The sequence below is a fragment of the Pongo abelii genome, chromosome 17, assembly GCF_028885655.2.
Source record: "Pongo abelii isolate AG06213 chromosome 17, NHGRI_mPonAbe1-v2.0_pri, whole genome shotgun sequence".
NCBI classification, from domain to species: Eukaryota; Metazoa; Chordata; class Mammalia; order Primates; family Hominidae; genus Pongo; species Pongo abelii.
Window position 1 is genome coordinate 40,435,864 of NC_072002.2, and position 13,696 is coordinate 40,449,559.

A 13,696-nucleotide genomic window follows, 5' to 3' on the forward strand; every position below is an offset into this window, starting at 1 on the left:
TAGTAACAGTACCTATTTAATCATTTTTGTGGTGGTTAAATGAGATAATCCATGTAAAATGCCTAACCTAGTGCCTGACACATAAGTGTTCTGTTAATATAAAATTTAAAGTCTTATTATCATCACGAGTACTAATCTGGATATTTAGGCTGAATTAAAAGAATAAGTGGCCTTCTACCTATAGCCATGCAGCCAGGAAAATCCATTTGCATTTTTCCTTCATCTGATGAAAATGTGTAAAGAACAAACAAAAGAGGAAAGGAATAGAAGCCCTTCTTGCTTAAGAGTCAAAGAAGATAACGAATCAATTAGGTTACCACTATACTTATTATAAAATCTACAAAAATGGTGCTCAGCCCAACTTAGGTAAATAGCTTTCTTCATGTTGATGTCATTTTTTCCCCTCTCTTTGCTTTCTTCTTTTTGTGCCATATTGTAAAGTTATAGCTCCTTGCCTCTCCGCATCTTTTCAAGTTTCAGCTTTTTAAAATCTTTTCTGAGCCAGTTACAGTGGCTCATGCCTGTAATCTCAGCACTTTGGGAGGCCAAGCTGGGAGGATCACATGAGTCCAGGAGTTCAAGACCCGCCTGGGCAACATAGCAAGACCCTGTCTCTAAAAAAAATTCTTTTTTAAATTAGCCAAGTGTGGTGCCACATACCAATAGTCCCGGCTACTTGGGAGTCTGAGGTAGGAAGATAACTTGAGCCCAGAAGGCCAAGGCTACAGTGAGCAGTGATCATACCACTGTACTCCAGCCTGGGCCACAAAGTGAGACCCTGTTTCAAAAATATATATAAATAAAATAATTTCTGGTTATCAAGGATTTGGGAAACATTATATTAATAAAAAGTGTTAGCCAGGACAAAGCATTGGTATATTTAAAAGAAAAAGTTGGCCAGATGTTGTGGCTCACGCCTGTAATCCCAACACTTTGAGAGGCTGAGATAGGAGGCACTTGAGGCCAGGGCAAGTGAGCACCTGGGCAAAATAGCAAGACTACCAAAAAAATAATCAGCTGAGTGTGATGATGCATACCTGTAGTCCCAGCTACACAGGAGGTTCAGGTGGGAAAATCACTTAAGCCCAGAAGATCAAAGTTGCAGTGAGCTATAATTGTGCCACTACTGCACTCTAGCCTGGGCAACAGAGTGAGATCCCATCTCTAAAACAAACAAAAAAAGGAAAATAAAAACCATGCCACCATTACAGACTATTCTGATAGTAACCAAATGAGCTACTGAAATGTTTGCTATGTTTTCAAATCTGTAATTTTCATTTGGTAATTTTATTAAGGTATACTGGAGTAAACTCCAAACCTCTAAACTTTACTTAGTAACCATAAATTCATTCCTACTGCAATGATATTAATAAATTAACTTTTATTTTTCAAGGCAAATGCAATAGGCCGAAGTGCTAAAACTGTTCGAGAATTTCTAGAAAAGAATTACACAGAAGATGCCATAGCAAGTGACAGTGAAGCTATCAAGTTAGCAATAAAAGCTTTGCTAGAAGTAAGTGATCTAATAAAGCATATTCAGGAAATCATGAGTTTTTTTTCCTCATCCATTTTTGTTTATTAAACACAAAATTTGCTGAAATAATTCTAATAGTGTACTTGTTCTACATTAGGTTGTCCAGTCTGGTGGAAAAAACATTGAACTTGCTATAATAAGAAGAAATCAACCTTTGAAGGTAAGTCATTAACCAAAGAGGAAAAAGTATCTGTAGTATAAAGTATTTTGACAAAAGTTAAAAGGTTGTTGGCCTCTAGGCTTCCGATATAACGTTATCCTTCATTAATGTCAAATAACCTCCACTCATTTCTGACCGTCTACCGTTTTTTTGTTTGTTTTTTGTGTTTTTTTTTTCTTTTTAAATAGAGACAGGATTTCACCAAGTTGCCCAGGCTGGTCTCTAACTTCTAGAATCAAGCGATCAGCCTGCCTTGGCCCCCTGGGATTACAAGTGTGAGCCACCGCACTCGTCCTGTCTACTGATTTTTATGTATTTCCATTACTTTACATTTGAAAGTGCCTTGAGCGTCCTGTGAGACTTAAACTTTAATACCTAGCACGATAACCTTTCCATATTTCTTTGTGCCAAGTCTCATGTTATTATATGTATAACGTCTGTCAGCCATTATGGGTTAAAACTGCTGGACTACAAAATAAAATGTTCAGGATATTGTGACAGAGGACCCACTGGCTAAAGAGCATTTGAAATGTAGTTCACTATTGTTCATTAGGTAGAACCAACTGTACAGCATAGTTTGCCAACTAGCTCTCTTTAGCTGATTGTAAAAAAGCACTCAAATTTGGGAAACTATATTAGAAATATACTTAAAGGATTGTTTTATACTCAAATATGGCAGTGTACGCCTGTAATACCAGCTACTCGAGAGACTGAGGTGGGAGGATCACTTGAGGTCAGGAGTTCAAGACCAGCCTTGGCAAGGTAACAAGACCCCCATCTCTATGAAAAAAAAAAAATTAAAAATTAAATTAAAAAAAAAAAGGATTGTTGCCAGACGCGGTGGCTAACACCTGTAATCCCAGCACTTTGGGAGGCTGAGGCAGATGAATCACTTGAGGTCAGGAGTTCAAGACTAGCCTGGCCAACATAGTGAAACCCCGTCTCTACTAAAAATACAAAAAAAAAAGTTGGGCATGGTGGCAGACACCTGTGATCCCAGCTGCTTGGGAGGCTGAGGCAGGAGAATCACTTCAAACCGGGAGGCGGAAGTTGCAGTGAGCTGAGATTATGCCAGTGATCTGGGCAATAGATCGAGACTCCATCTCAAAAAAATTATTTTGAAGATTGTTTTACGTATATCTTTTCTTTGGTTTTAAGGAAAATATTTCAAGTAGTGTTAAAATTAGTGCCATCTGGAGCAGTGGGGTTTTTTGTTTGTTTGTTTCTGTTTTTGTTTTTGTCATCATGGTTGCTTTGACATCAATTTCCTACCCTTTATTATTCAACTAACAGATGGGATATGAGGATAAGACAGCAGCAAAGTTTCAATAAATAAGAGAAATGGAGACAAGACGGTGGAGCATGCCCCTGCAGAGCCCCACATAAATCACAGAGTGCTGAGCACAGGGTGTGGAAATGGATATTATCCAGGTTTTTGTCACCCCTGCTGCTAAGAGCCCAGGGACAGATGCAGCAACACCATAGGGGCGCAGAAACCACTGAGGCCAGAGTTTGCCTCTTCTGCTCCATGACATACCTATGCATATACACAAAGACATACACACACACACACACACACACACACACACAGAGTTATATGCATATTTTTGCTTTTGAGTGATAGAATGGTATGCTTACTGACAGCAGTGTTATACTGTCTTCCACATGATACTTTAGGATAGGCTATGTAGGGAACAGAACACATGCTTTGGAGTTGGTAGACTAGGATTAAGTTCCAGCAGATACATTTGTTTAACAACATGACCTTGAGCAAATTGCTCTCATCTTCAGCTTCCAGTTTTCTTCCCTATAAAATGAGTCTAACGATAACTTCATCAAAGGGCTGTTGTGATAAGTAAATGAAATGGTGTGAGATGGTAGTATCCTTTTATAGTAAGTGTTCATTAAATGGTGTTTTACAGATTGCAGGTTTGTGGCAACCCTGTGTTGAGCAAGTCTGTCAATTCCATTTGTCCAACAGCATGTGCTTACTTTGTGTCTCTGTCACATTTTTGATAACTCTCAGAATATTTCAGACTTTTTCATTATTATTATTATATATGTAATGTAGTAACAAGGTAATTATTATATAATGGTGATCTGTGATCAATGATCTTTGATATTACTGTGCTAATTGTTTTGGAGTGCCATGAACTGCATCCATATAAAACACTGAGTGAACTTAATCAATAAATGTTGCGTGTGTTCTGACTGCTCCACTGACCAGCCATTTACCTGTGTCTCTCCCTCTCCTCAGGCTTCCTATTGCCTGAGGCATAACAATATTGAAAATAGGCCAGTTAATAACCTGATAAGGGCCTCTAAGTGTTCAAGTGAAAGGAAGAGTCTCATGTCTGTCACATGAGTTTTAAATAAAAAAAAACTAGAATTGTTAAGCTTAGTGAGGAAGGCAGTCGAAAGCCAAGACAGGTGGAAAGCTAGGCCTCTTGTGCAAGTTATTCAAATTGTGAATGCAAAGGGAAAGTACTCAAGAAAATTAAAAGTACTGAAAGAAATTTAAAGTGCTATTGCAAGTGAACACATGAATGATAAGAAACTGAAACAGCCAGGCCAGGTGTGGTGGCACGCACCTGGCCAACATGGCAAAACCTGTCTCTACTAAAAATACAAAATTTAGCCACGTGTGGTGGCACGCACCTGTAATCCCAGCTACTCGGCAGGCTGAGGCAGGAGAGTTGCTTGAACCTGAGAGGTGGAGGTTGCAGTGAGCTGAGATGGCGCCACTGCACTCCAGCCTGGGCAACAGAGTGAGATGCCATCTAAAAAAAAAAAACCATTCTTGTTACTGATATGGAGGTTTTAGTGGCCTGGCTGGAAGATCAAACCAGCCACAACGTTCCTCTAAGCCAAAGCCTAATCCAGAGCAAAGTCCTAACTTTCTTCAATTCTGTGAAGGCTGAGAGGGGTGAGGAAGCTGCAGAAGAAAAGGTTGGAGCTAACAGAGGTTGGTTCATGAGGTTTAAGGAAAGAAGCCACCTTCATAACATAAAGGTGCAAGGTGAAGCAGCAAGTACTGATGGAGAAGCTGCAGCAAGTTATCCAGAAGACCTAGCTAAGACATTTATCTTCAGTGAAGGTGGTTATACTAAACAACAGATTTTCAATGTAGATGAAACAGCTTTCTGCTGGAAGAAGACACCGTCTAAAATTTTCATAGCTAGAGATAGGAGAAATCACCTCACTGCCTGGCTTCAAGGGACAGACTGTCTTGTTAGGGGATAATGCAGCTGGTAACTTTAAGTAGAAGCCAGTGCTCATTTACAATCAATGGATGACAGCACATCTATTTATAGCATAGTATACTGAATATTTTAAGCCCACTACTGAGACCTAACACTCAAAAAAAGAAGATTCCTTTCAAAATGTTACTGCTTATTCACAGTCCACCTAGTCACCCAGTAGCTCTGATGGACATGTATGAGGAAATTAATGTTTTCGTGCCTGCTAACACATCCTTTCTGCAGCATGTGCATCAAGGAGTAATTTTGACTTTCAAGTCTTATTATTCAAGAAATATGGCCAGACATAGTGGCTCACACCTATAATCTCAACACTTTGGGAGGCCAAGGCAGAAGAATTGCTAGAGGCTAGAGGTTTGAGATCAGCCTGGGCAACATAGTTAGACTGTGTCTCTACCAACATTGGCTGGGCACGGTAGCTCATGCCTGTAATCCCAGCACTTTGGGAGGCCGGAGGCGGGCGGATCACTTGAGATCAGGAGTTCAACACCAGCCTGGCCAACATGGTGAAACCCCGTCTCTACCACAAATACAAAAATTAGCTGGGTGTGGTGGGGGGAATCTGTAATCCCAGCTACTCAGGAGGCTAAGGCAGGAGAATCGCTTGAACCCAGGAGGTGGAGGTTGCAGTGAGCCAAGATCATGCCGCCGCACTCTAGCCGGGGCAACAGAGCGAGACTCTGTCTCAAAAAAAGCAAACAAAAAGCCCGGGCGTGGTGGCTCACGCTTGTAATCCCAGCACTTTGGGAGACTGAGGTGGGTGGATCACGAGGTCAGGAGTTCGAGATCAGCCTGGCCAACATAGTGAAACCCCGTCTCTACTAAAAATACACACACACACACAAAATTAGCTGGGTGTGTTGGAGGGCACCTGTAGTCCCAGCTACTTGGGAGGCTGAGGCAGGAGAATTGCTTGAACCTGGGAGGCAGAGGTTGCAGTGAGCTGAGATCATGCCACTGCACTCTAGCCTGGGCAACACAGCGAGACTCTGTCTCAAACAAACAAACAAACAAAAAAAAGCAAAGTGAGGCTCTAGAGCTACCCTAGTTCAAATTCTAGCTCTACCATTTCCCAGTGTAAACAAATAACTTCTCTGTTTCTGTTTTCTTATCTGTGGATTAATAGCCTTTCCACACATGGTTATGATGAGTACTATATTATTAAATTAGAAAAACACATAAGACATAAGAAATTTACTGAGTAGTGTAAACCTTTATTATTTGATGCCTCTACCCCGTATTCTTAAGCTGATTTTAGAGGTGGACTGGTTTTCTAGTTATTCTCTGACCTGTCCTTGGCAATTCCAGTTGTATCTAAGTTACTAAGAAGTAAATAGTATTTACTAAATATGAAAAACATAAAATCTCTCAATTTTACAAATGTACTTCTTAAATCACTGACTATGCGCTGAAATTTTAACACTTTGACAGGAAATAGCTTGACTTAAGGTATATAAGTAGACTTCTACAACTTCAGTTTCTGGCATTATGCTGGATTAGATAATATAAACTCTTCTGCTGTAAAACATGAGGACAATTCTAGATGAAATATAACTAGTTTTTTAAAGACATAGCTGAGCTTCTGCAAGAACTAAAAGAAATCCCCTTTCCACACATGGTTATGATGAGTACTATATTATTAAATTAGAAAAACACATAAGACATAAGAAATTTACTGAGTAGTGTAAACCTTTATTATTTGATGCCTCTACCCCATATTCTTAAGCTGATTTTAGAGGTGGACTGGTTTTCTAGTTATTCTCTGACCTGTCCTTGGCAATTCCAGTTGTATCTAAGTTACTAAGAAGTAAATAGTATTTACTAAATATGAAAAACATAAAATCTCTCAATTTTACAAATGTACTTCTTAAATCACTGACTATGCGCTGAAATTTTAACACTTTGACAGGAAATAGCTTGACTTAAGGTATATAAGTAGACTTCTACAACTTCAGTTTCTGGCATTATGCTGGATTAGATAATATAAACTCTTCTGCTGTAAAACATGAGGACAATTCTAGATGAAATATAACTAGTTTTTTAAAGACATAGCTGAGCTTCTGCAAGAACTAAAAGAAAATCCCCAGGGACCAAAATGAAAAGTACCCTGAAAGCCAGAGGTAAACATTTGAATTAAACTGCCCTGGAGAAGGATACTTGTCTCCCTAGCCTAGGAAGTTAGATATAAACACCTACTTGGGGCCAGGAATCAGTAGAAAGGTAGAACTTAAACATTTTCTCATTTAATGCCAGGATTCTTCCATGAAAGGATGGACCAGGCTGGGCACCGTGGTTCATGCCTGTAATCCCAGCACTTTGGGAGGCCAAGGCGGCCAGATCACCTGAGGTCAGCAGTTTGAGATTAGCCTGGCCAATGTGGTGAAAACCCATCTCTACTAAAAATACAAAAAATTAGCCGGATGTGGTGGTGTGCGCCTGTAGTCCCAGCTACTCAGGGGGCTGAGGCAGGAGAATCGCTTGAGCCTAGGGTGGCAGAGGTCGTAGTGAGCTGAGATCATGCCACAGCCCTCCAGCCTGGGTGACAGAGCAAGAGTCTGCTTCAAAAAAAGTGAGGTCTGAGCAGTGGTGCACACCTGTAATACCAGCATTTGGGGAGACTGAGGCAGGAGGATAAGTCCTTACTTATCAATAATATCATTGAATGTAAGTGGACTAAACTCTCCAATCAAAAGATATAGAATGACTGAATGGATTTAAAAAAAAAAAGACCCAATGATCTGTTGACTACGAAAAACATACTTCACCTATAAAGACAAACATAGACTGAAAAAAAGAGATGGAAAAAGATATTTCATGCCAATGGAAACCGAAAAAGAGCCAGAGTCACTATACTTATATCAGACAAAATAGATTTCAAGGCAAAAACTATAAGAAGAGACAAAAAAGGTCACTATATAATGATAAAGGGGTCAGTTCAGCAAGAAGATATAACAGTCTTAAATATATATGCACCCAACACTGTAGAACCTAGCTATATAAAGTAAACATTATTAGAGCTAAAAAGACAGATAGATTCCAATACAATAATAGCTAGAAACTTCAACACACCATTTTCAGCATTGGACAAATCTTCCAGACAGAAAATCAGCAAAGAAACATCAGACTTAAACTGCACTGTAGACCAAATGTATCTAATAGATATTTACAGAACATTTCATCCAACAGCTGCAGAATATGCATTATTCTCCTCAGCACATGGATCATTTTCAAGGATAGACCGTATTTAGGTCACAAAATAAGCCTTAAAATATTCAAAAAATTGAAATAATATCAAGCATCTTCTCTGACCACAGTGGAAAAAAATACTAGAAATCAGTAACTAGAGGAATTTTGGAAACTATATGAATTCATGGAAATTAAACAATATGCTCCTGAATGACCAGTGAGTCAATGAAGAAATTAAGAAGAAAATTAAAAGTTTTCTTGAAACAAGTGATAATGAAAACGTAACATATCAAAACATATGGAATACAGTGAAAGCATTACTAAGAAGGAGGTTTATAGCTGTAAGTGCCCACATCAAAAAAGAAAGGACACCAAAAATAAAAATAAAAAATAGAAAGGTGTTCCATGTTCATGGATTGGAAGAATCAATGTTTTTAAAATGTCCATACTACCCAAAGTAATCTACAGATTCAATGCAATCCCTGCCAAAATACCAATGATATTCTTCACAGAAATATAAAAAAAAATCATAAAATCTATATAAAACCTCAAAAGACCCAGAAGAGCCAAAGCTGCCCTAAGCAAAAAGGACAAAACTGAAGGAATCATATTGCCTGACTTCAAATTATGCTACAGAGCTATGGTAACCAAAGCAGCATGGTTCTGGCATAAGGACAGACACATAGATTAATTAAACAAAATAGAGATCCCAGAAACAAATCCACATATCTATAGTGAACTCATTTTTGACAGAGGTGCTAAGAAGATACACTGGGAAAAAGTTTCTTCAATAAAGGGTGCTGGGAAAACTGAATATCCATATGCAGAAGAATGAAACTAGACCCCTATCTCTCACCATATACAAAACATCAAAAAAGAATGGATTAAAGACTGAAGCCTGTGACCTCAATCTATAAAACTACTACAAGAAAACATGGGAGAAAATCCCCAGGACATTGGTCTGCACAAAAAATTCTTGAGTAGTACCCTACAAACACAGGCAACCAAAGCAAAAATAGACGAATAGGATCACATCAAGTTAAAGAACTTCTGCACGGCAAAGGAAACAATCAACAAAGTGAGGTGACAGCCCACAGAATGGGAGAAAATATTTGTAAATTTACCCTTCTGACAAGGGTTTAATAACCAGAATGTATAAGGAGCTCAAACAACTCTATAAGAGAAAAAACAATAATCTGATCAAAAAATGGGTGAAGGATTTGAATAGACTTTTCTCAAAGGAAGACATACAAATGGCAAACAGGCATATAAAAAGGTGCTTGGGCTGAGCTCTTGCTTGTAATCCCAGCACTTTGGGAGGCCAAGGCGGGAGGATCACTTGAGCCTAGGAGTTTCAGACCAGCCTGGACAACACAGTGAGACCTTGTCTCTACAAATATAATAATTTAAAAATTAGCCTGGTGTGGTGGTGTGCTCCTGTGGTCCCAGCTACTTGGGAAGCTGAGGTAGGAGGATCCCTTGAACCTGGGAGGTCAAGGCAGCAGTGAGCCATGATTGTGCCACTGTACTCCATCCTGGGCAACAGAGCAAGACCCCATCTCCAAAAAAAAAAGGTGATCAACATCATTGATCATCAGAGAAATGCAAATCAAAACTACAATAAAACATCATCTCACCCCAGTTAAAATGGCTTATATCTAATAGACAAGCTACAGCAAATGCTGGCGAGGATATGGAGAAAAGGGAACCCTCATACACTGTTGGTGGGAATGTAAATTAGTACAACCACTATGAAGAATAGTTTGGAGATTCCTCAAAAAACATAAAATAAAAGTACATATGGTCCAGCAATCCCACTACTGGGTGTATACCCAAAAGAAAGGAAATCAGTATATTGAAGAAATAGCTGCACTCCCATGTTAATTGCAGAACTGTTCACAATAGCCAAGATTTGGAAGCAACCTTAGGGTCCATCAACAGATGAATGTATGAAGACAATGTGATACTTACACACAATGAAGTACTGTTCTGCCACAAAAAAAAATAATGAGATACTGTCATTTGCAATAACATGGATGGAACTGGAGATTGTTAAATAAGGCAGGCACGGAAAGACAGACATTGCATGTTTTTACTCATTTGTGGAATCTAAAAATCAAAACAATTGAACTCATGGAGATACAGAGTAGAAGGATGGTTACTAGAGGCTGGGAAGGGTAGGGGGGCAGGGGCAGGTGGGGATGGTTAATAGGTACAAAAAATTAGAATTTATAAGACCTAGTATTTGATAGCACAACAGGGTAACAATTTAATTGTACATTTTAAGATAACTAAAAGTATAATTGGATTGTTTGTAACACAAAGGATAAATGCTTGAGAGAATGGATACCCCGTTCTCCATGATGTGGTTATTATGCATCACATGCCTGTATCAAAATATCTCATGTACCCCATAATATATATGCCTACTATGTACTCACAAAAATTAAAAATAATTTTTTGAAAAGGCTTCTTGAGGCTGGGCGCAGTGGCTCATGCCTGTAATCCCAGCACTTTGGGAGGCCGAGACAGGCAGATCGATTGAGCCCAGGAGTTTGAGACCAGCCTGGGCAACATGGCGAAACCCTGTCTCTACAAAAAATACAGAAGTTAGCTGGGCATGGTGGTTCACACCTGTAGCCCCAGCTACTCCAGTTGCTGAGGTGGTAGGATGGCTTGAGCCCAGGAGGCAGAGGTTGCAGTGAGCTGTGATCATTTCAGCTCTAGGCAGCAGAGCAAGACCCTGTCTCAAAAAGGAAAAATAAAATGAAAGACACTTTTTCAAAGGAGGAAATTATTTCTTCCCCAAGTAATAACCACATCACTTTATTCAGGTTTATATTGTAATGATCTATTTATATGCCAGTTTTTTTCCACTAAACTGTGGACTCCTTAATAGCAGGTAAGAATTATATTCTTCTACTTTCAGAGCCCATGGAACTCCCAGTAATTGCTTGATGGGTAAATTCATTTCATAAAACATTCAAATAATATATTTTATGTAGATTATTGACAAATACAGATTTTCTGACACACGTCTTTATAGGTGAAATGGAAAGAGTTCTGGAGTTGAAATAAGAATCAGAGACCTAATCTTTAATCCTTCTTTAATCTTTGGCCAAATATAATTTAGCTTTGTGAATCTACGTTTTCTTATATGTAAATTCTAGTGATGGACTAATAGCTAAAATCCTTTACATCTCTAACATCTTTGAAAATTTGCCTTTCCATAAAGTTGATCATTCTTTTATCAATTTAATAGATACCTCTTTTCAGTATTAAGATCATTACATTTAGATTTTTGTATATAAATTTATTAACATCACTGAAGTTAATAATTGCTGTCTTAGCCAGGCGTGGTGGCTCAGGCCTGTAATCCCAGCACTTTGGGAGGCTGAGGCGGGCAGATCACTTGAGGTCAGGAGTTCAAGACCAGCCTGGCCAACATGGCAAAACCCTGTCTGTACTGAAAATGCAAATCTCTCTACTAAAAATACAAAAATCAGTCAGGCATGGTAGCACACGCCTGTAGTCCCAGCTACTCAGGAGACTGAGGTGGGAGAATCGCTTGAACCTGGCAGGCAGAGGTTGCAATCGCATCACTGCAGTCCAGCCTGGGCGACAGGGTGAGACCCTGTCTGAAAAAAAAAGAAAAAGAAAATGGCAGCCTGGTCTCGAACCCCTGACCTCAACTGATCCACCCACCTTGGCCTCCCAAAGTGCTGGGATTACAGGCATGAGTCACCAGGTTTGGCCAATAATTGCTGTCTTATAGCCGCAAGCATGTAACCTTGGATCTACTTGTGAACAGTACAACAGAAAATCAAACTACACTGCAAATTCTTAGAAAAATAAAACCTTTTTTGCTTTCTACTTAGACATCAAGTAGCCTAATTATCTTTTCCCATCTCATTTTGCTATTCTATAAACTGATCAAATTATTAAACCCTATCAGAGAACCACACAGTAGGGTGCAGTTGGGAGAGTTAAATAATGAGTCTTTGTTCATGAATAAAATTAAGCCTCGCATTAAAATGTTTTTGGAGTTATATGCATATATAGGATATATAATGCAATATCACCTTTTGCCCTGCTTTCTTTTTTAGCGCAGTGATAGTAGAAATGTCAGAGATCTGGTTTTGCCCATAATTGTTATTGCTCTTAGACCTCTTGAAATGCTTCATTGTATATTTGAAGTTACAAAATATAAAGTTACACATAGAAAGTATAAATTTATTAAATATTGGAATTCTTCATATTGTAAATATTTAGATATTATTTGTATAACTGACATTTGATCTTTAAATTTTTTTCTCTTTTCAGATGTTTAGTGCAAAAGAAGTTGAATTATATGTAACTGAAATAGAAAAGGAAAAGGAAGAAGCAGAGAAGAAAAAATCAAAGAAATCTGTCTAATTCTTAGGATGACCACTGGGAGGTCTTAATGTTTTGTTTTATTGTACTGCCTGAGGTTGTTTAGTGAAATTTTAGAGGAAAACAGTTATTTTGCAGCATTACATGTAGTACTTGTGTGATGTTTTGAGAATGCCACATCTGTGGCTGTCTTCATTCTATTACATAGTCAAACATAGGTTTATGTGAAGATTTTCTTTGAAAGGGGATTTTAATAATTGTTGAGAGCAGTCATAATTCCACATAAGCCTGAGACTCTATAATTTGTCCAGTGTCTTACTTATCTTCATATATGCAAATATAATTAAAAAAAATTTTTAATTAAAAAAATTTAATAATTTGGTGATGTTTGAGTATTGACTGTCAGTTAAGGACATAGTTATTCCAAATAAACTAAATATAATATTGAGCTGCATTTCTCAAAGAATGACAAAAGCATCCTTATACTGATGAGTTCTTAAAATTTTGTCAGAGCCTTCTTCATTTTACAATATTTCATTATTTTTATTTTACCTTTTTCATTTTACAAGTTGCAATATATTGTTTTGTTCATGGAACAAGTATAGGCCGAATTCAAACATGCAATTAAAGCATGGGAAGAGCTTCTAAGGCATCTTAACAGGATGCTACATGAAAATAAGGAAAGAAATTAATACATATAACTTTTAGTTTAGATTTTTATTTTATCTCAAGTATGTCCAGTGTGTTCGGTTTGTTACATATTCCATGAAATATCTGAGTGTGTATTTTATGATTGATATTATGGAAGGCTTATTGGGGGAACAAGAAAAATATAAAAAGTAATCTCTGTCCATGGAAAGGATTTAATCCAAATGGTCCACAAGAGGAATGTGCTTAATTCCTACAGTGAGTTTATATTTTTGAAAATAAAAGCTAGTAAATATTCTTTCTGTTGTTTTAATTAATTATTTATTTCAGAGATGAGGTCTCACTATGTTGCCCAGGCTGGTCTCAAACTCCTGACTTCAAGCAAGCCTCCCACCTCCACCACCCGAAGTGCTGGGATTACAGGCTGAGCCACTGCACCTGGTCTTAATGTTCTTTTTTGAAAACGAGGGGAGAGGTTAAGTTTTTGCAGAGGAATGAAAATAGTAGGGGAAGGCCAGGCGTGGTGGCTCATGC

General features: G+C 38.3%; 1 protein-coding gene across 1 annotated transcript in view; it reads left to right on the top strand.

Annotated features, from left to right (window-relative positions):
* Positions 1-13,460, top strand: part of PSMA8 (proteasome 20S subunit alpha 8) — a 52,955-nt gene extending 39,495 nt beyond the window's left edge. Inside the window, exons 5-7 of the mRNA XM_002828126.5 lie at positions 1,394-1,513; positions 1,632-1,694; positions 12,464-13,460. Coding sequence (XP_002828172.1) covers positions 1,394-1,513; positions 1,632-1,694; positions 12,464-12,556 — 276 coding nt within the window. The 3' untranslated portion in view covers positions 12,557-13,460. The remainder of the gene's footprint in view (positions 1-1,393; positions 1,514-1,631; positions 1,695-12,463) is intronic.
* Positions 13,461-13,696: the final 236 nt, after the last annotated feature.